The sequence below is a fragment of the Nannospalax galili genome, unplaced genomic scaffold (genome assembly GCF_000622305.1).
Source record: "Nannospalax galili isolate Female #2095 unplaced genomic scaffold, S.galili_v1.0 scaffold1206, whole genome shotgun sequence".
Taxonomy (NCBI): domain Eukaryota; kingdom Metazoa; phylum Chordata; class Mammalia; order Rodentia; family Spalacidae; genus Nannospalax; species Nannospalax galili.
The window spans coordinates 192,321-215,699 of NW_008355162.1; the positions used below are offsets into that span (position 1 = coordinate 192,321).

The 23,379-nt window shown below is 41.6% G+C and overlaps 1 protein-coding gene across 6 annotated transcripts in view; it reads right to left on the minus strand.

Moving 5' to 3' along the window:
- Positions 1 to 23,379, minus strand: part of Cnot6 (CCR4-NOT transcription complex subunit 6) — a 74,639-nt gene that overhangs the window by 37,549 nt on the left and 13,711 nt on the right. For 4 of the 6 annotated variants that reach the window (XM_008852231.3, XM_008852230.3, XM_008852229.3 and 1 more), the window contains one exon: positions 14,327 to 14,440. In XM_008852231.3, coding sequence (XP_008850453.1) covers positions 14,327 to 14,438 — 112 coding nt within the window. In that variant the 5' untranslated portion in view covers positions 14,439 to 14,440. Of the gene's footprint in view, positions 1 to 7,109; positions 7,224 to 14,300; positions 14,441 to 23,379 lie in introns of those variants that run through there. The other 2 variants (XM_029555612.1, XM_008852232.3) reach the window with 2 other exon arrangements.

The following is a 23,379-nucleotide window of genomic DNA, read 5'->3' on the forward strand; positions in this document are numbered from 1 at the left end:
GCTATTATTGCTAGCCTTATATCCTCCTCTCCAGAGGAAGTCATTTTGACCCACAACAAACACTGCCAGGAGCAATCTAGTGTAGATCTGGCTATTACCTCAACCCCAGACCTCCTGGAGCCAGAGGTGGATGCCTCCTCTGAGCCCACTTCCAATTAAGGAAGGAGCTCCTTTGCCTATATCTCAGGATACTCTCCTAGAGCTGTCATGCCCAGAAATTCCCCCACCCCATTACCCATGGAAAGAGTTACTCTCTCCCCCCCATAACCATCCCACCTCTTCCCCTGCTAACGTGCCCCTAGGCTGCTTTCCTTAAATCCTCACCTGCCTTTGTCCACACTTCTGGTTAATGTCAGCCTTGATGAAGCTTAGCGTCCATGGCTGCCCACCCCACTCACTGACCTCACTCTTATCCACAAGGCAGCTGAGCAATTGGGCCCTGACTCTCCATATTTCAAACAAGTTCTTTGCCAGTATTTCTTACATTTACAAACCCACTATGATTGGTATAATTTACTAAAGGCAGTCTTAGAACCCTCAGTCTTTCTAAACTGGCACGCAGCCTGTGACAATCAAGCTGAAAACCAGGAGGGCCTAAATCTCCAATATGGACTCAACATTAATGCCTATTTTCAACAAGTTTCTGACTTGGCTTTTTAAGGCCCTTAAATGTTGCTCCCCCCATGACCCACAAGTATTTTTCCTTAATTTGATTCAACAGTCAGGGGAGTCCTTCACGGACTTCCTTACCCATGTCACTGATGCAGTAGAGTGGAGGGGGGAGTCTGGACCCACCCGAGAGGGTCTTATCAAACAATTAACTTGGGAGGGACTAAACATCCCTACTCATGCTATCGCACCTGAGCCTGAACATTCACAAATGGGTACTTGCTACTAGAGACTTAGACCCTAGGGCGGGCCCTATTGAGGCTTTGACCACCACCTTGGAGACTCTTTTGTCGCAAGGAAAATCTGCCAACTTTGGTGCACGGGAAGGCTGCTGGAACTGTGGGGGACTTGGCCACTTTTGTAGCCACTGCCCAAGAGGTACAGCCTGCCCCAAGACTCGCTGCCCCAAGTGCAAAAGAGGGTTCCATTGGGCTAAAGACTGTAGGTCAGAGCCTCAACCAGACTCGGCTCCTTTAAACTCCACCTGGGGCGCCCCTCTGCCCCACCCACAAGAGGGGGAAACGAGACAGATATTATGGACTCTCCCAATCCTCAACCACTCCCCACTAATGGCCCTGTTCCTAGATGGAACTGCCATAAAGGGCCTAGTAGACACAGGGGCTGATGTTACCATTACATCAGAAACCGAATCCCTTAAAGTCCCTCATTGGAAAGACCAGCCAGGCCCACCAATAAAAGGAGTTGGCGGAAAACAAGATACCAAGCTGGTCACATGTCCAGTATATTGGAAGGACTTGGATGGGAATCAGGACACAGTTACCCCCATAGTAGCAGATGTTCCCCATAACTTATGGGGCCAAGACGTCCTAGAGGACATGGGCGTGGTCCTTACCACGGATGACCATGCCTTTTATGATGATATCATGCGCCATGATAACTTGGGACTATCAGGGAAAGGACAACAGCTTGCCCAACACCCCCAATCCTAACAGCCACTGCCTGCCCAGGATCGACTCCAATCTTGGCCCCCGAGCCGATCACCATCACCTGGCTCTCTAATGATGCCATCTGGGTGGACCAGTGGCCTATAATAGAACCTAAATTACCTGCCCTCAAAAATTTGGTAGCTAAACAATTGAGGCTTGGCCACATCGAGCCCTCGCTCAGTAAACATAATACCCCAATATTTGTTATTAAAAAGAAATTGGGGAAATAGACTCCTCCAAGATCTTAAGAGCAGTCAATGCCCAGATGGAAAAGATGGGCTCCAAGCAGGCTTACCACACCCTACAGTTATCATCCCATCATATCACAGTACTTGATATCCAAGATTGTTTCTTCCGAATCCCCCTAGCAGAACAAGATAGACCTCCCTTTGCCTTCACAGTATGGGAGCCCAACTTTCAAAGAACAGCCAAGAGATACCAATGGAAGGTACTACCACAGGGTATGAAAAAATCCCCACAAAATGTCAATTATATGGTAATAAGGCTTTAACCCACATCCCCAAGGACCTAATTGTCATCCACTATATGGATGACATACTGCTAGCACACAAATCTCACAATACTTTACAAGATGCAATACCCAGTCTGCTTGCCGATTTAGAATGTCTAGGTCTCCACATTGCATGAGACAAGTTACAATACATCCAACCTTTCACATTCCTTGGCTACCACATAGATACAGTAATTAAATCGCTTAACCCTTCCATCTTGCAAAAAAACTGTATATACCTTGACTGAGTTCCAAGTACTCTGTGGGACTATAAATGGGCTCAAACAATTTATACCGGTCCCTGACTTGGAATTCTGGGCCTTGTTCTCCCTGCTGGAAGGCCATAATTCACCACGCTCAAGATCCCTCTCACCCAGTCAGCTAAGGATCTTCTTAATAAGATAGATCTTATACTCTGGTCTGCGTCACTCCGATGTCATGACCCAGAAGAACCATTACTGGCCTTGATCCTCTGGACTAAAAATGGTGTCTTGAGTGCACTATGGCAGAAAGACCCCCTGGTGGGGATCCGCCTGGCTACCTCGGACCTAACTAGGCTTAGCTCTAAGTATGATATTGCCTTCAAGTTAGCAATTAAGGCCCAACAAACACCCAGGCGCATATTCAGAAAGGAACCTGACAAAATTATACTGCCCTTTCCTCTTAAGCATTCCCAAACATTATGGGCAGACTCTCTGGCTTTCCAACTAATGATGTCCGGGTTCACAGGGGATTTGGATAAAGTTTGGAAATCACCACTCAGCCACACACTTACCCCTGCAAAACCCCCCTACCTTTAGCCATGCTAGCTTTCTTGGATGCCAATAAGTCCCGTTATTGTATTGTCATTCAGCGCATGGGAAAGGATGACACCTGTTACGTACAAGCCAATCCCGGCTCTGTCCAATTGGGGGAGCTCTGGCCTTGTTAAAAATCTTCCAAGTCTTCCAGACTGAGCCGCTCAATATATTCTCTGACAGCCAGTATGTGGTTCAGGCCCCCAGATGTCTTCCCTTTGCTCTCCAGATTATCTTAGATAACAGATGATGGCCCTGGCACATCTCCCACATTAGATCACACACCAAGCTCCCTGGGATCTTGGCAAAGGAAAATGACAAAGTAGATAAACTTATAATGTCTGTAGAGATTCCTCTACTAGAACAAGCCAGAGCCTTACACCAACAATTTCACCTTTCTCCTCGCAGTCTGCACCACCTTCTACCCGACCTACCCATCTCTCAATGCAAACATTTGAGCAGATCTTGCATTACATGTGCACCCCTTGCTCCCTTAGGCCCCCTCAATCGATATGGAGTTAACCCACGTGGTCTCGTACCCAATGCCCTCTGGCAAATGGATGTCAACCATTATAACTCCTTTGGTAATCTTAAGTATGTCCATGTCATTGTTGACACCTATTCCTTTCTTTTCACCATCACTCAAACCGGTGAAAAGGCTTCACACGTGATTAAGGCGGTCAAGTCAGCAATGCTGGTAATGGGAGTGCCATGGACCCTAAAAACTGATAATGGGCCAGCTTACACCTCTCTACAATTCCAATCATTCCTGTCAACATGGAAAATTAGCCACTCCCTTGGCATCCCTTATAATCCACAGGGACAAGCCATTGTGGAGCGGGCAAATAGGACCCTCAAAGAAACATTACAAAAATTTGCTACCCGAGTCTAAAAGGGACAAGCACCTGGCTCTAATTGAAGTTCTATTCAGTATTAATTTCCTATCCTTCGATGAAAATGGGTTGCGCCCAGCCTACAAACACTGGGCTACCATACCTAGACCTACACCCCTGCCACTAGTGAGATGGAAGGACCCTGTAACATGTCAATGGCAACCGCCCGCCCCCTTGTTAACAAGAGGGCAAGGCTATGCTGACGTGTTTCCTCAGACAGAAACAAAGCCAGTATGGGTTCCAGCAAGAGATGTGAGACCAGCAACTGACCAACGGGACCCCCCAGGACCCAGACACCTTGCCACTATCTGGATAACTGGTTTGCTCTTCCCCGCCCCTGCCATGGCCCATGATCTCTGGGCCTTGGTCCCCTCCCCACCTATACTCTTGCCCTTATCACTTCATTCCCCAGCCTACCCCACCTTCTATTCAACTAATTCTACGCTTGGCCTCCCCACCATGGACCCAATTACATCCTGGGAATCACTCAATGGCTCCTGGCCCCTAAATAACACTCTATGCTTCACTACCAACAATGCATCCTCATGCACTGGGCTGTTCAACCTGACCGCCCAAGATGCGTGAACCCGTGGCCCTTTGGGTTCCAGTCACCAATGCAACCCACTTCTATGCTGTCACCCTTACAGAGCAGACAGCTTTGTCACAAGCGCCCCCCTGCCACTTAAAACGGGATTTCGGGGTCACTGCCACTCTCATCTCAGCCATCATCCTTGCCTTAGGGTTGGCCACCACCACTGCAGTAGCTATCACCCAATCCTCCACTACTGTGGAGACACTCAACGAGGCTGTGTCCAAAACCTCCTCTACCTTTCACACTCAGTCCCTTACCAATCAGCATCTTCACCAGGCAATTAATGTGTTACAACAACAAATTGATCTCTTAAGTGAAGAGCTGCCATTACCAAAGACATGGCTCTGCTAGCTTGTGACCCTCGCTTTAGGTCACTTTGTCTCACCCCCTATAAAGTACAGAATATTACTGAAGCACGCCTACAACTCGCGCACTATATTCAAAAAGTTTCTTAATTACTCTATATTACTAACTAATCAAATTATTGCTCTAAGTTATACCCATGCCCCCACGCTGGACATCAATTCAGGGTTCTTAGAGAAATCTATTCTAATCTAAAAGCACCATTTGACCCATCTTGGATCGTCACTTATCTACTCCTGACAGGCATAATTATTCATCTCTTTCTACTTCTTAAATGCCTTCTTCATTCCCACAGTCAGAAAAAATTCAATCACTCAGTGTATCAGGCCCCCAGAGCAATACATGAAGACAATTTCAACCCGCCCTATGCAGCCCGACAGACTTGGCTCACACAAATGTACAAGGCCTCCTACAGATAATTCTTCACCTCAACTGATCTCCCGGGATGATACCCCTTGGAGGGCTGGTAGTCAATGCCGGGTAAGCTCCTGTTGGGCTGAATCAACCTAAGCCAGGACATGGACGTGTATGCCCATGCTCCAATGACGGGTAATCATGCCCGAATAGGACAATCTAAGACAGGCACAGTCCATGATCCTGGGGTCATCCCAAGGCGGTCCGCAAACAGCCCGCCAAAAGAAGCCCACGCCTCCGCATCCTGCTCGCGAGCCCAGTGACTGCTGACAGACTGCGTGGCGTGGACCAATCAGAAAACGATATGCTGACTAAAGGGACTTGGGGGCCTAGTGCTTGCTTCTACCCGACTCTTGGGGTCTGCGTGTTGTGACTCCGGTGCCTCTTGCCCCCCCAATCGGCAGGGGACCCGATCCAGGTTAGGGTCTTCATAGCTGGCCTGAGGAGAACCCACAACACATTATCACTAAACAAAGATGCAAGATCACCACAAATGCTCTACAGAGTCAAAATAGTCCCAATAAAAATGGCAACAGGCTTAACACTGGCACACTGATGGGAGGCCTGGTGTGCAGCTCAATGGCAAAAGATGTGCTCAGCAGGAGAAAGGCACACTCAAATCCTGGCACTAACATACATACACATACACATCATACTGAAGCTACAAGAACTTAAGAAACAACAGAGCTAAGCTAGAAGCTGATACTATCTGACACCAGGCTTTATTATATACACACTATGGTCTGAATGTGTTTCCTAAAGTTCCTATGTAGGAAACTTAACCTCTGAAGAACAGTGTTGAAAAGCAGGCCATGATGCAAGATGTTTGGGTCCCGAGAGCTCTGCCCTCATGAATGAACTAGAACTGCTGTTGGGAATACATTTATTCAAGTTTGGTCCCTTCTCAACCTGTCACATACTCCTGTCATGGGATGCTTTCCACCTGCTGTTCCAACAAGGCCCTCACAAGATGAAGTCCCTTGATCTTGGACTTCCCAGTATCTGGAACCATAAACCCAAACAATTTGAACTGTTTATTTTTATCCAATCTGTGATAAAAGTTAAAAGGGACTAAGAAAAGAAAGAACTCTCAAAATTCAATTAATAAAACCACTATTTTAAAAATGAGTAAAACATTTGGATGGACACTTTACAGAAAAGGAGGGCATACAGATGGCAAACAGTCATACTAAAAGATGCTTAATATCAGCAGTGATTATGAAAATACAAATTAAAACTACAATCAGATACCACTACATAATAGCTAAATCTTTAAAAAAGCTCACTACACTACTATGGGGAGGGTACAGATCAAAAACATCTGTAAATACAAATGCAATGCAGTCCTAGGAATACTTCAAAACAGCTTCAGTGTTTCAAAACTTTTTAAAATATGCTACCAAGTTATCAATCCCAATTTTAGATATTTTCCCTAGAGAAATAAAAGCTATGTCCACACAAACAGGAGCACTTACAGAGGCCTTATTTGCAACAGCATTAAACACTGAAGGAACAACCCAAACATATTCAACAGGGAAAAATTAATGATACTGTATCCATGTAACAGAATACTATTCCATAATAAAAACAATGAACCAAATGAAAAACCTCAAAGTATGAACAAAAAAAAGTGAATAAATAATTAAATATGCAAAAATGCACATACTGGAGCTGGCATGCATTAAGCCCCAGGTCTGATCCTCAGCACTACAGATACCAGGAATGGTGGTGCACACCTGTGGTTCCAGCACTAAAGACGTGAAAGCAGAAGATTCAAGGTCATCCTTGGCTATATCGCAAGTTTAAGGTGAGCCTAGACATACGAAACTGTCTCAAAAAAAGGTACATACTGTACAGTGTCATTTAAATAAAAATTCTATAAAATGCAAACAAACCTATTATAGAAAGCAAAACAACGGTTACCTAGGAACGGGGGAAGAGATGGAGAAATGGTGCAGAAATAAAGCAAGGATCACAAATTTTCAGGAATGATGGATGTATTCATTCCTGACTGTAGTGATGGTTTCACAGGTGCACCTACAGGTCAAAATATATCACATTATTCAAATATATACATATATATGCATGCTGATTTTTCCAAGTCAATTATACCTTAGTAAAACTGTATGTCTTTCCCGATTCAAGAATTTGCTTTCTCTAATATATAAAAACTGTACTTGAGGTACCACAAAATTCACACTCACTTTTAAGCAACTGAGTGAGTTAAGACAGGCTGAGACTAAAGCCATATTCTACTAAGTGACTTCTCTAAAGGTCCAAGATTTTTTTGTTGCTAAATACCAGGAGACAGGAAGAATTAATGTTGCCTCAAATCAGAGGGCGGTGATTAGCAAACTCTAAGGGACTAAGTGTAACTGATGAAGTTACCAAGAAAGCAAAATGACCTATACATTTATATAGATCCAGAAAAACAAAGAAAAATTCTAGACAGTCTAACTTACACATTTTAGAACAGGAATTAATAGTTGATCATTATTATTTCCCAGCTCAGTACTTCCAAATTTGATTATCCCTCCCAAAAGTTTATTTGTAACCCCCAAGTCAGTTACTCATGTGAAAAATGGTCAAAAAGAACTTGAAGACACACATTCTCAACTGAAGCTCAACGAAGGTTTGCTTGCAAACAAACCCTAAAGGACTAGATATAGTATACCTATCAAGAAAGTAATGGAGCTGGAGAGATGGCTCAGTGGTTAGGAGCATTGGCTGCTCTTGCAGAGGACCCAGGTTTGATTCCCAGCACCCACATGGTAGCTAACAACTGTCCCTAACTCCAGTTCCAGGGAATCCGACATTCTCTGCTGACTCTGGGGGCATTGCACGACATGGATGCATTTACATCCATGCAGGCAATGCACTCATAAAATCAAAATAATAAAATACTAAAAAGAAATAAAAGTAATCTATACATTTACAAAGATTCAGAAAAAAATAAAAAAAATGTTCATAATATGACCAAGAACCTATCTGTTACATTAACTGACAACTTGAATATATACTAACCAGATAAAATAGAGGACCTTATTTAATATATGAACATAAAAGGTAAAATATCTAGGAACAGACATAGAAAGTATGTAAAAGTGATGGAGAAAAACAGGAAAACAGCATCACAATCATCTTAATGTGTAAGATAACATGTTCATAATAAAAATCTCCAAGACAATTCTGAATTTCATTATAAATAAAAAGTACGGGGGCTGGAGAGACGACTTAGATGTTAAGAACACTGGCTGCTCTTGCAGAGGACCCAGGTTCAAATCCCAGCACCCACATGGTGGCTAATAATCATTCGTAACTCCAGTTCCAGGGTATCTGACACTCTCTTCTAACCTCTGTGGGCACTGCATGGCAAGGGTGCACTTACACACATGGAGGCAATATACTGACATAATAAAAATAAATAAAAACTATGAAGTATCACATGTCAGCACTACAAATGTTTGCATATACTCTTTGACCTATAAATATTAGCAGCAATATAAAATCACTTATTGAAGCATTATTTATCAAAAAAGAACTATCAAGAAGTACCACTTAATACAAATCTCTCTAAAATACAATGTTAAGTGAAAGAACAGTAAAGATATATATGTATATGCATATATATGAAATGTATCACTTCTGTATCAAAGACAGAGATGGAATAATCTGTATATGTGTCTGCATAAAGGAACTCCAGGGGGATGCAACTCTGAATAACTATGTGTATGCATGTACACACATTCACATTCATGCTGAGAGGTACAATGGGAAACACATTCACTGTACACTTTTTTATATCTTTATGTGCCTCCTCTCCTAAAATCCCTGTAACCTCAATTCCATTTAGCTTCTATATCTTGGGACTCAGCTATTCTAAGATGCTTTCCTGAATCCTGCCACACTGGTTAAAATCTTCTTAAGAGATAGTTCAAGCATTCCTGCTATGTATTTATCACAGGTTCATAAATATCTTGTCAGTCTTCTATATATACTTTGAAAAATTCTTCAAGACTTTACTCATCAGTTCAGAACAAATGAATGAAGGCCTGCAAAGCATCTGCTATCTCTACTTGCATTTTCTTCTCTCATTCAGCCATACCCACTCTAAACTTCTATAAAACAATCATTATACAGAAAGTAGGCAGCTCATAACTTTCATAATATAATGAAAGCTACCTGATTCTGGAGTTATACTTATCAAGATTATCACAAAGAGCTGCCTACAATATTTTCTTTTTTAAAAAAAAATCTGTCTTTGATGCAGAATTTTAGTCATGGTCTGTGACTCCATGGAAAATTCAGTCTGAATAGAGCTAACTTCTCAGTAAGCTCAAACCTTAAAAATGTTTCAGAATGTTACAAAGTAGATAAAAGCTATGGTGTAGGAAAGGCACCTGATTCAAACGACTTTTAATAAGTATCAGTTAAGTTCAGATCCAAGCCTCTGTTTTCCTAGAAGCTGTCTGAGTGTAGTCCTGGTTAGTGTTATTTGTCCTTGCCCTACACAGTATCTCAAAGGCCTGGAACAAGTACAGCTGTTGAAAGCTACAGATAGACCCCCAAAGCAGGAAATTACAGCACTGTTCCCATAAAATGGGAACAAAACACAACAAAAAGAGATGTGAAAGCTGTTTGGCATCTTTAGATCTTTAAGTAGAATTTTTCAAGTTTTATACACACCCAATTTTCAATTCCTATGTTTGTTGTTAGCCAACCATCCCTTGGAGGAAAGAAAAGTTACATTAAAAAAGAAACATAAATTTGAAAGCACTGGAGAAAAACAAAGGCAGTAAAGACAAGACAGACAACCTCAGAGCAGGAAGCACAGACAGTATGTGCAAGGACACTTCTTCCAAGTGGTGGCGCACACCTTTGATCCGAGCATTCAGGAGGCAAAGGCAGGTGGATCTCCATGACACGGAGGTCAGCCTGGTCTACATGTGAGTTCCAGGCTAGATGGGGCTATAGGGAGACCCTGCCTCAAAAAGAGCCTCCCCCCAAAAAGGATACTTCCCAGAACATTACCTCCAGAACACATGAAATCATATAAGCAACAGCCAAGTAAACAGAAGAGTTGAAAGCTGATGCTGATAGGCTGAATAAAATTCAAGCCATGTAAATATTTAAGAAGACAAAGCAGGAACTTGGGAACCCTGAGAAGAAGGCCTGTTAAACCACAGGCTCTCAGCTGGGAACTGTAAATGGAATAGGGATGGTCCAACAATAGCACTCAATGCTCACAACCAGTGAACATTACTACGTTCAAGTTAAAGGAATTCCTGGTTAGATTAGGGCCATCCACCTCTTCCATAATTACCTAGAAAACACACAAGTGAGAACACTCCTTAGGAAAAGAGCACCATGAAATTATTCTGCTATTTCCAACAATTTGAATAAAAGCTATCAAGGGACTGAAAATCAGACAAAGAGAAACGGAACAAAACATCTAAGAAACTCAAATACTGAACCTATCAGACAGACTTAAAAAAACTATGACAGGGGGCTGGGGAGATGGCTCAGCGGTTAAGAGCATCGAGTGCTCTTGCACAGGACCGGGGCTCAATTCCCAGCACCCATATGGAGGCTACAAACCGTCCTTAACTCCAGTTCCAGGGGAATCTGAAGCCCTCCTCTGACCTCCGCAACACTGCACAACTCGGGTGCACTCATATACATGTAGGCAATATACGCAAACACATAAAATAATAAAAAAAATAAATAAAATATTAAAAAAACTATGACAGACTTATACTTTCACAAGATAGACAAATTCTGACTAGATTTATATCCCATGCACAATAACCAGGTGAAACGGAAGGAACAACAACAAAAAATATCAGACAAAATGTATCAAAAAGCCATTTTCAGACAGTGGACACTAGGCAGCCCAGAACAACAGTGACAGGTGGGAAATAAACAAAATAAGCTAGTATCATTATCCCAGCGTTCTGCCCAGTTTCCTGGCAATTAAAGAACAGAACTCAGGCAGAGTCTGAGGGTCTATTCAAGCTGAGAAGAAGCTGAGAGTGTGGAGACGTCAAGGTAGATGAAGTTCACAGGACAGACTGCTAATGATGAGAAGGCTAGAGCTGGAGAGATGCCACAGTGGTTAAGACCACTTGTTGTTCTTGCAGAAGATCTGGGTTAGGTCCCCAGCACCCACGGAGCAACTCACAACCACCCCTAACTTCAGTTCCAGGGAATCCTATGCCCTCTTCTGGCCTCTGTGAGCACTGCACACACAATGCATTTAACATACATGCAGACAAAACACTCATACACATAAAAATTAAAAAATTTAGCTGGGTGTTGTGGCACACGCCTTTACTCCCAGCACTTGGGAGGCAGAGGCAGACAGCTCTCTATGACTTCAAGGCCAGCCTGGTCTACACAGTGAGTTCCAGGCCAGCTGGGGCTACAGGGAGACCCTATCTCAAAAAGACCCCCCCCAAAAATAATAATAATCAGAGAGAGAATGAATTACACAGAGATATGAAGAAGTCACCTGCACTCATGTGTACATATCTCTACACAGACACACACATGTGCGCGCGCCCGTGTGTGTGTAATTAAAACTAAAAACTAAATCTTTAAGAACTTCCTTGGGTCATATGGATCCTATCCCATCCCAGATCTGTGTACACGTCTTCTTGGCAGAATTAATGAATCCCACAACTCTCACCAGAGAAGTTTCCTTATACTATTAACACAGAAACCCACTACTGGCCAATATACAGAGAACAAAAGGCTGTAGAGTGTTATTCCTGAATAGAACACCTACATAAAATTTCCATCTAAGAGTCAGGGATCATTGCGGAAGAGAGGGCAGAAAGATTTTAAGAGCCAGAAGTGGTGGATGAGGACAAGGAAACAGTTTTTCAGACAGCTGGTCAATTACCCAAATGAACTCACAGCAATGGTGACAGCATGCACAAGTCCCAAGCTCAAACGAGAAAAAAAATCCTAGCAGAGACACGAGGAAGTGGGTTAAGAAGCTCCAACCCCACCTAAGGAAACTGTGGTAACCGATGCTGGGAGGGGCAGATAGTCTCTTTCAAGCATGGGACTCTTGGTAGGTTAACTAGGCTCCAATGGATGGACCCATACTGAAGGACATTAAGAGACACAAATTACTCTACAGGCCGTATTATATTATAAGTACATTAAATTGGACTGGGGGGGGCAAAATGGGGAGGTGTGGATAGGGGAAGGGATCTAAATACCACCAAATAATATTGTATGAAAAAAAAATCACAAAAATGCAATTAAAAAAAAAAGAGAAACCTTTAAGAAAGAAACTGATGCTAAATCTACATGAAAAAACTATCTCAAGCTGGGTGTGGTAGCAGATGCCTCTAATATCAGCACTCAGGAGGCGGGGGCGGGGGCAGGGGCAGGCGGATCTCTGTGAGTTCAAGGCCAGCTGGGGGTACAGGGAGACCCTGTCTCAAAAAGAGCAAACAGCAAAAGAATCATAAATACATAGTGAACTTTAAAGTGCTTTTTTTTTTTTTTTTTTTTATCTTTTTTGGTCTTTTCGAGATAGTGTCTCCCTGTAGCCCCAGCTCTCCGGGAACTCACTGTGTAGACTGGGATGGCCTTTAACTCACAGAGATCTGCCTGCCTCTGCCTCCTGAGTGCTGGGATTAAAGGCGTGTGCCACCACACCCCAACCTTAAAGCATATTTTATGACTGTTACCAAAAAGAAAAAAACTGTCTCAGCATGAAATGAATTCAACCTAGACCATTTCTACATATACAAGCTTATCTATTACAGACTAAGACAATAAAGTGATCTTATTAGTGACTTTAATCATTACAAGGTCTTATTCTGTAGACCTATTCAACCAATAGTTTATCCTCATGAGGACAGTTGGGAAAGACAATTATTAAGGTCACTTCAGGGGCTGGAAAGATGGCTCAGTGGTTGAGAGCACTGGCTATTCTTGCAAAGAACTGGGTTTGACTAACAACCATCCTTAACTAGAGTTCCAGGGGCCCTGGCACCCTCTCTTCTGGCTTCTGCTGGCATTTCACACATGTGGTACACTTACAAGCAGGTACACACTCATATATATAAAATAAAAGCAAATAAATAAGTACTTCAGCAGTCTCCCCACATTCCTTCCTATCTTGTATATAGAGAAGCCCTTCCCAAAGCTAAATATAGAACAGTGACTCAAAATTGCCCTGGAGCTATCAGCATGAGCTAGAAGGAGCAAAGGTTGGAAAAGAACCCCTTAACCTCAGAGATATAGACCCAGTGACCTAAGTGAGTGCTTTCTACCTTACCCTGGTATTAAATAAGGAAAATTCTCCCATGGGCATAGGACTTTTAATCCAAAAACTGCTAAAAACAAGCTGAAAAAGGAGAGAGTGCATTTAAACATCAAGGCTATGGAAATTAAAAGGGGTAATGCAAATGATGACTGCCCATGCTTTCAGAGTAACTACTAAACGAGAAAGCTTATTTCTCTTTGGGCTCCCCTAACATACAAAGGGAAATCTGACAGCAGAAAGAAAGAAAAACAAGACTTCACTACTACCACAATCTACTTTACTAAACTGAACTTTATTAAATGAAGTGTAGCACTCTAGAAATCAGAAGAGGAAAAAGAGACAAAGGACGTGTGGTTACCAACCTCTACCACAGCTACAGGAGAGGGCATTAAGGTTATTCAATCAGCTAAACAGAAATTTGATCGGACAAAAGGATATCATCATGTCCTTTCTGCACAGCGTTATCCTATCTAGACTTGGCAGTTACAGTGTCCACTGCTTGCTTATACCTGTACGCTCTCTCCTGTACATACTTCCTAGTATGTCCTAATCTCTAAGGACACTTTCCATCTATTTATCTTCCACAAGCCTAGCACAGCACCAGGCAAAAAGTTTTATTTGTAACATCTGCTCAGTTGTTTGTTGTATGCATTTTTTTAAATCAAAGGCAGTCAATAAATGGGATTTAAATCCTGACTCAAACTATGTTCTTCCAACTAACTGTTCCTGCTTCTAAGGAAAATTAACTTTCACAAAATATAATCATTGCTTTTTTATATACTGAAATTATAAAAACTTTAATTCTACCATATCTTTAATTTCCATACCATAAATTCATGCTTCCATGTCTTACCACTTATTTCAAGCTCTGCCCAATGTGATTTCTTTCCATTTGCTGCTTCCTCAGAGGACATAATTGTGTACATCCTCCGGGGGTCAGGGGGCTCGTATTTTTCTTTGGGCATGCCTGTTAAATAAATGAAGAAAAAAGAAATAAATCAGTATACTGAAGAATCAAATAAAAATAACATTTTTAAAACGCAGACATCTACATTAAGGTCTCTATGTACCATTTGCTACCAAAAGGAACTAGAAGAACATGTAGAAATGGACATGTTTAGATTCAGGATATGACAGATGCAATCCTGGAAGCTAACAAGGGTGTATGGCTGAGAAGGATGTGGGTATTAGCTTAAAGAGGGTTCTATTAGCCAAATAGGAGAAATTCTGAACATGACATGATAATTACAACTGAATCAAAATAAACTACATGAACTCATAATTTTATTTTTTAAATGTTTTTAAACATTTATTGTGTGTGTGCACGTATACCTCAGCATGCACATGGAGGTCAGAGGACAATGTGCAGTTGTTCTCTCCTATCCTCATGCTGGTCCAGAGAATGACAACTTTATGCAGTACGTCCACACTGTATTGACTTAGCAGATGTCTAGGGCGGCAGATCTACTGTCAACTATCACAGCAACCTTTATTTTACTTACTAATATCCCCAGATGCAAGCACAACAATGCCAACAATTTGAATACACCAAAAAAGACTGAAATTCTCAATTTAAGGAAAACTAAATTCTGGCTAGCTTTGCAGTTCATCTCTTGTTAATTTCCCTATTACACCTAATTCAGAAATTAAACTTTATCATATTCATGCATGCAAAGAGGGGAAAAACACAATATAGATAGGATTTGGTACTATCCAGAATTCTAGGCATCTACTGAGGCTTTTAAATAGTACTCCCCCACTAGAATAAGGGGAAACTTCTGTATTCCAGATAAGCCACTTACACTTCTCTTGGTTGCATCCAAGTGGCTAGCATCATTACTCTTATGCTCTGGGGACATTAAGTAAATAAGGATTACTTGAACACTAGGCACTGTGGTACCACCACAAACCAAATGACACAAACCAAATGGCAGGCAGTGTATACTGTATGGATACACTGGATAAAATCATGATTCACTTCCTGGGTGTGGGATGGCACAGGTATTTATCATGCAATCCAAAATTTATAAATTTATAAGCTGCTGCTTTCTGTAATTTTCTATTTACTATTTTTGGACTAAGATTGATCACAAATAACTAAAACCTCAGAAAAAGAAATTACCAGGAACATAAAGTTCTTATAAGATAGACTCATATCTTGTATCCCCATATCCTGGGGGGATACATTCTAAGTTATAAATACAGAGCAAGAAATGTACAACATGGGCCTCAGGCATCTGTCAGTACCAAAAAGCAAAGTTGTCAGATTGTCAAGTCAACACAATACAGAACTAGATAAAGGGGTCCTCCTCACCAGCCATAGTGATAATTTGGCCAAAAAGAATCACAATTGCAATGAACAAAAACACAATCAATAAAACTGCAAGCACTTCAAAAAAAGAACACTAAAGCAAGAGGGATTAGCATAATCCACCTGCACTGCAGGAAAAGAGCGAAACAGAAAGTGAACAGCAGTAACACCAAGGCAAGAAGAGGGAGGAAAAAAATGAGTGCATGTGCTCAACAAACCAACCTGTAACTCTAGGGGAGACGATTCTGAAAACTGGTAACTGAGAAGATTTACCGTGTTACCTTTCAGAAGGGAAGGTCATTCAGAGGAATCAAACACACCCAGTTAAAAGAAAGAATGGCAGCTAGTAGAGCCTGATATTGTGGCTTGTATAACATGCCACAAGTCTCAGCTATTTGGGAAGAAGCAGGATTGCTTGAGTCCAAGAGTTTAAGACCAGCCTTGGCAACACAGCAAGACCTTGCCTTGAACAAAGCAAAATAGGTAATAAATATAATAATAAATATAAATGAAGCATGAAAAACATATTAACACTGCAATATATAAGTTACAAACATTTTGCAATGCCTAAAAAGCTTATTCAGGCAAGGAATATAAGCTAGGCTAAAACCATTAGTACTGAATAGAATGCTAAGGTAATAACACCACACAGACTATCAAGAGTGTAAACTGGAAAATGTTCAGCAGAAGAACAAACTGTTTCCTACCTCCTCACCAGCTGTAGCAATCTTAATAGTGGGAGAACCAGATAACAGTAACAATGTAATGAAGTATGAAATATACACCAGTGTTTACCTTACCTAAAAACTATGAGGATCTGTCCAGACCATAACAAAAGATCAATCAAAACAAAATGAGGTGGAACTTTCTGTAGAAAACTATTTGCTGCCAGCTAGTGTCAGGAGTGTTTTATGAAGGGTACTAAGGGATATAATCAGATGCAATTAACGTCTGCAAATCAATGATAAAGAACATTTTGTGGGACTGGGAGATGGCTCACTGGGTAAGAGTACTTGCTGCACAAGCATGAGGACCTGAATTTAGGTTCTCAGCACCCACGTAACAGCCAGATATGACTGCATGCACCTGTAACCCTAGTATTGGGTTCAGTGAGGGACCCTGTCTGCAGAGAGCAAGGTGGATAGTGATAGGGCAGGATACTTGATGTCCTCTGGTTACATGCACACGCGTGGGTATAAACACCCACATGCACACACCAAAGAACATTTTGTGGACAATTAATACATGAATTTAATTCTGCTTAATGGTTATTATTAATGAATTGTGTAATAATGTTATTTTTGTCATATATAAAAATGTAGGTTTTGTTAAAGCTTCTCTGAAATTATTATTATAAGCAGAATCTGGCTTTGTAGCCCAGGCTGTCCTCAAACTCATGATCCTCTTAGTCTCCAAAGTACCAAATTACAAGTGTATGATACCACATCCAGCTTAATGTAACTGAATTTAATTGGCCAGATTTTCAAGGGAAATGAAGTTGAATTACAACCAATCTTAACCGATAAAAACAACAACAACAAAAACAAAATTAATTTGCCATGTTTTCTTTTATACACTTTTTTGGTCTTTTTGAGACAGGGTCTCCCTGTAGCCCCAATTGGCCTGGAACTCCCAATCAAGTGGTGGGAGGGAACAGTAAGAGAGGCAGAGGAAAAGGAAGAAAGCAAAGCAGGAAATAAATTCTTATGCAGGACCCTCTGCCTATCAGGATCCACCCAGGGCTACCAAAAGCTAAGACACACCTGAAAAGGTGGTGACACTGACCTGGTGACAACTTACATCTTCTCATTTCTCACTAGGTCTCCAATTTTTCACTAACCCACTGACTTTTTCCTCCCTGGGTTCTCCATCTTCTGTGTTTTCACTGCTACTTGAAGTTAATGCAGACCCTCATTTCTCAACATCAACTATTCAACACCCCCTTCTGCAGTGCTATAGGGCCCTGCACGGGTCTGCTCATGAGAAGCTCCTGTTCAAAATCTAAGATGCTCCTTTTTTGCCTATCCAGAATACAAACTGGAAAGTCTTGCACACTGGCTTAGCATTTTTCTCATCTTCAATGACTTTCACACATGCCCCCAACTCCAAGTTCCAAATTAACTAGATCTAACCTATTTCTAATAAAGTCTTTCAAATACACACTAATTCCTTTACCAAAGACAACCTTCACCCTAAATTCCTACTCCTCATTCACAAGCCCTTCCGACAAAGGCACAAATTCAGGACTCCCGATTGTGCACACCACACCTTGATCACAACATACACTGTATTTCCCACTGCTCTGTGCGATACCTATCTTTTTTCCCCAACGAACTGACTTCTTTCCCTATGATTCAGAATTAAGTTCTCATAGAAAAGTCCAAAAGCAATTCAATATAGATGAACCATGCTTTCTTGAGAGTTTTTGTTTTGCAATTATTCATTCATGAAACATTTAACTGAGATGTTTAATGTGTCAAGTACTCTAGCAGGTGCTAGGAATTAAAAATAAATCAGCAATCTTTAATCTATAGGGAAAACAAAAATGGAACAGCAATACACTCACACTCTAGTCCTTTATTTTTACTGCTTCATTTTTTATAGATGGTACATACACTTTAAGCTTTCAATTAATCTATATACTAACTTAAATAATTCTTGGGCTGAAGAGTTGGCTCAGCAGTTAAGAGCACTGGCTGCTCTTGCAGAGGACCCGGGCTCGATTCCCAGCACCTACATGACAAGTAACAACCGTCTGTAACTCCAGTTCCAGGAGATAAAGCTCTCTTCTGACCTCCACCAGGCAATGCATGACACAGGGGCACCTACATACATGCAGGCAATAAATACATTCACACACATAAAATAAAAATAATAAATATTTAAAAAATTATTCTTCCTAAAGTTGAGGTCTATCTAATCACACTGTATTAAAGAGCCATTCTTCATAGCACAGACTTCTAACTATAAAACAGTAAAGTTTAACTAGCTATAAGGAATGAGTCTGGCATCCCCTCTACCCGCTTTTCGGATCTCTGTTGGAATGCGGATGCAGCTCTCCATGTTAGAGGACCTGCCTAGCATGCACAAAGCCATGGGTTCCATCCTTTGCACTGCAAAAAAGAAACTAAATGTCTTAGAAAACAAATTTGAACGGCACAGTTTAGAATTTTGAATTCTCTACCTTTTCAACTTCTATCCCAATACTTTTCTCTGTACCTTTTGATGCAACCAGCAAACAAACTGACATATTTCAGATACGCTCCATTTCCTGATCTCTAATCCATGACTTCTGCCATTTCCACACTGAAAGTCTAACCATATTTCTAAGCTTAACCAGTGGATCACAAGCTGTTTTCCACAGCACTAGAACCATGAATACACCTACAAAGCAAGATTAGACAAAACAGTAATAAAGAGTTCTGCTGAATGTCCTTTAAAGACCATTCTTAAAGAATTATTTTATGTATATGTGTGAGTGCCTGTATGTATATGCATGTGCACCACATGTGCCTGGTGCCCGCAGGCCAGAAGAGGATGTGAAATCCACTGGAAGAGTTACAGGCATGTAATCCACAACATAGCCTACCATGTTCAAATCATCTCTAGATGACTTGTAATTTCTAATACAATGTAGGTGCCATACAACTGTTATAAATGTACTGATTAAGGAATAAAGACAAAAAAAAATCTGTACAAGTTCAATACAATTTTTCTTATAATATTCTCAGTCTATGGTTTGTTGAGTCTGCAAATATAGAAGACCTGCATATGTGAAGTGACAGAATAAACCCAGGTTTATTTTAGAATAAATAAGATGGCCCACCTGTCCTCTCTGGGCTTGTCCAGCCTCATCATAGATTTCAACTAGCACTTATCACTCACAAACCGTGCAGCACATATTATTGCTTCTACCTGAAATGCCCCAGACAGCAAAAGGTCCCTAAGCCATTGCTCCAATGCCAAGTTGAAGGTCTAATTTCAAAAGGACCATTACAACCTTCTTCCCCAGCCCTCCCAAACACAAGGAATTTACATTTCCCTGCTCTAAGCTATTCCAAACCTTGAAAATAGGGCTGCTGTTGTACTCACTAACCTTGCCTTAATTTAAAAAATATATGCGCACTCATCTACTACAATATAGGCTCCATGCACTTATATTTTAAATTTTTTTATGTCGAGAGCCTGGCAGTTGGTTCATATGCTAGTCAATGTTTCTAGGAATTCAAGGGTTTAGCTGTGACAGTGAGAAGCAACTATTTTGTGAAGGTGCCAAAACAGCAGCAGAAGTCATGACCCATCTTCTCAGAGGTGTGAATAAATGAGTACCTAGTCTTCTAGTGCTGGAGGCAAAATCCAGAGAAACCAGACCAACAGACTCCACCATAATCCAAGGGAATTGGGAATGTTGCTTCTAGGGTGGCCTGGGACAAGAAGCAGACAAACCACATAAAACTCACCTTCATGACATCTTATATAAAATATTAGCAAATATACAACAGATAGGGGTAATAATAAAAATGAGCTGAGGGCCTAACTGCCACACACTGAACTAGGCATTGAGAGCTGTTTTCTGAGCTTTCACTGCCTTTCAGGCCTATCAGGTACTTTCAATAGAAATTTTAACCCTCAATACTCTAGACACTACTAGTCACATACAAAGAAAGGAATATTACAGTATCTGTACTATCTTAATTCTCGTAGCAACTCATCATAAAAGCTACCTTCATTTTATGGATGAGGACACTGACACCTAAGTTTAAACAATTTTCCCAAAGTCACATACTTGAAGTAATAGAGCCTGGATTTGATCCTGGGACAATCAGGTTCCAAAGCTGGAGCCTCTCTTATTTCACTCTAGAATTCTATCAACTAACAAGATCAATATCTCATGCTCAGGCTCCAAACACGATGCTGCTGGCTGACATCACCCCTAGCTAAAGTCTCAGAGGGACCATCTTTCCCAAGCTAACCTTCTCACTGCAGTCAATTCTAAACTCGCTCTAATACCACCCCAAGACAGAGATCTCAAAGGCTGTTTCTCTGAACACTTAAAAATTAACCTTTACACTTTCCTTTACACTTACATTTTAACCAGTATGGGGCTTGGAGACATGGCTCAGTGGTTAAGAACACTGGCTGTTCTTGCAGCTGTGGAGCCACCGTGTGGGTGCTAGGAACCAAACCCAGGTCTTCTCCAAGAGCAGCCAGTGCTCTTAACCACTGAGCTCTCTCTCCAGCGCCCCCCCCCCACCTTTAAAGACATTTATTCTGCAAAGACCATTCTGAAATCGACAGCTTCGGTAAGCAACTTGAAAATAATTCATCTTTCCAAATGTAGTTTGTTATATTTTTTCACCTTATAGTGAGAACTCAATGAAAGAAGTCTACAAATTTCAAAATAAATGAGAAATGAGTCCCAAACCATCCTTTCAATGGAAGTAGGACAATAGTGATTTTTTTTTTTTAATGGAGAGGGGGCAGAGTGCTAGAGACAGAATCCAGGGTCTTACACAAGTACTCTACCACTCAACTACATGCCCAGCCCCAAGTGGTAATATTGTAAAATGGAAATAAAGAAAATCAAATTGCATATATTAAAAAATAAACGGCCAGGCAAGGAGGCACAAATCTTTAATCCCAGCACCTGGGAAGCAGAGGCAGGTGGATTTCTGTGGGTTCAAGGCCAGCGTGGTCTACATAGTGAGTTCCAGGCCAGCTGGGGGTTACAGGGAGACCCTGTCTCAAAAGGACCAAAAATAAATAAACACACAAACTTCCTATTTTTTGTTATTACAAAAAAAAGTCACCAAGCACTAAAGTCATAATCCCTACAATCAAAATTAATTCCTTTGGAGAACAATACAAATGACAACTCATTCATAAATTGAAAATTTTAACTATTTCTACCAAGATACACAAGACATTTTAAACTGTCGTGTAAACACGATAATTAGGTAAATACTGTATTTTTTTAATGTAAATGATCTGGAGTTTTATATTAAAATTATGACTGGAAATCATTTTATTTGGGGAATAATGGCAGGCTACCACACACACTCCTTAAAATATTTAACTTGTTTTAACACGCGTATTAGCTGTGTTCCACAAATTAAAAATTCGCAGCTCACATAAATAAAAGCCACTGGCTCCCTGGAAGGCAGTGCTGACTTTCCACAGCCCCAATTCAGTTAAGGCACTTCTGCTCTCACTGAAAGCCTAAACTGCCCCACTGACAGTCACCACACTCTCCGACCCAGTGCCAGATGCCTATAACCCCAGCACGTGGGAGGTAAAGGCAAGAGCATCAGGAATTTGAGGCCCTGCTTGGATACATGAGGCCTTGTCTCAAAAAAATATCATCACATTTGTTTTCTCATTTTTCTAGCCAGGTTTCCACCACAAACTGCACAGATGATAAACCTCATTTAGTAGTCTTTAGTGGCAAAGTGTCTAATCACTTTTAGTGTCCTGGTGGAAAAACAGAAACAAACTACAAAATAACAGCCCTGCAAAGCCTCTTGTCTAGAAAATAAAAGTATAAATCCTAAGGATGGGCTTTGAAAATGCTGTTATAAACAGCTGATGGTACTGTAATAGGTGTGTTACAACCCATAATAATGCCCCAGAGCAAGTTGCATACAGAAATAGGAAAAGCAGCTAGCTAGTGAAACAAAGTATCAAAAAGATCAATACACACACACACACACACACACACACACAAATCCTGCTCCAACGCCCACAGGCCTCTCTCCCAGGTAAGTGGATCATACCCCCCTCCTCACCTTGACTCCCCCAGCCTCATTCACCCTCCCATCTCCCCCACCCGTCTCTCCTCCTAGCCTGGGTCCTGTCCCATTCCTTGTCTTGGGGCCCCAAGACACATGGAGAACTACCACTGCTTCCTGATCCTCTGCATCCAGACCAACGCAGTTCCTTCTTGGGGTCCCCGGCCCTGCCCTCACCTCCCTCTGCTTCCCTGGGCTGCACAACCCACCAGCCTCTTTCCTGGACCCAGGGGCTGACCTTTCCTCTTCCCAATCCTTGCATCCAGACCAACCCAGCTCCTTAGTGCAGTCCCCAGGAGCCCTCAGGGCTGCTTCCTGCCCCCACCTTCCTTTGGGTGGCATGGTCACCAGCTGCCCTAGAGCAGCATCTTTCCTGGGACCGGCTCCCAGGCCAGTCCAACCCCCAAATTCCTGAGGCCAAAATCTTTCCTGGAGGGATCCAGAACTTAGGAGAAAGCTTGAGAGCATCTAATCCTCATCTGACTTGGGCCTTTGTGGGAACTCCTGAAGACAAAAGCAATCTGGCCTCTCCAATATAAAATCCAAAGAGAGAACCGGAAGCTTAGAGGAACCAGCTTTTCATGCCCAAAAAGTAAACCACAAAGACACATAAAGTGTACAAAAAAGAAGCAGACTTAAACTTGAAGGCTTGAGTCTCACACAAGAAACTGCAAAAGAAATTCACATGTCAAAATCACAGAGAAAAAATAGTAACATGAAAAACCAAAATAACCTATCCCCACCAAATATCAATAGTCCTCTAGAGGAGTACAATGAGAACCCCCTAGAGATAATGCAGGACATGGA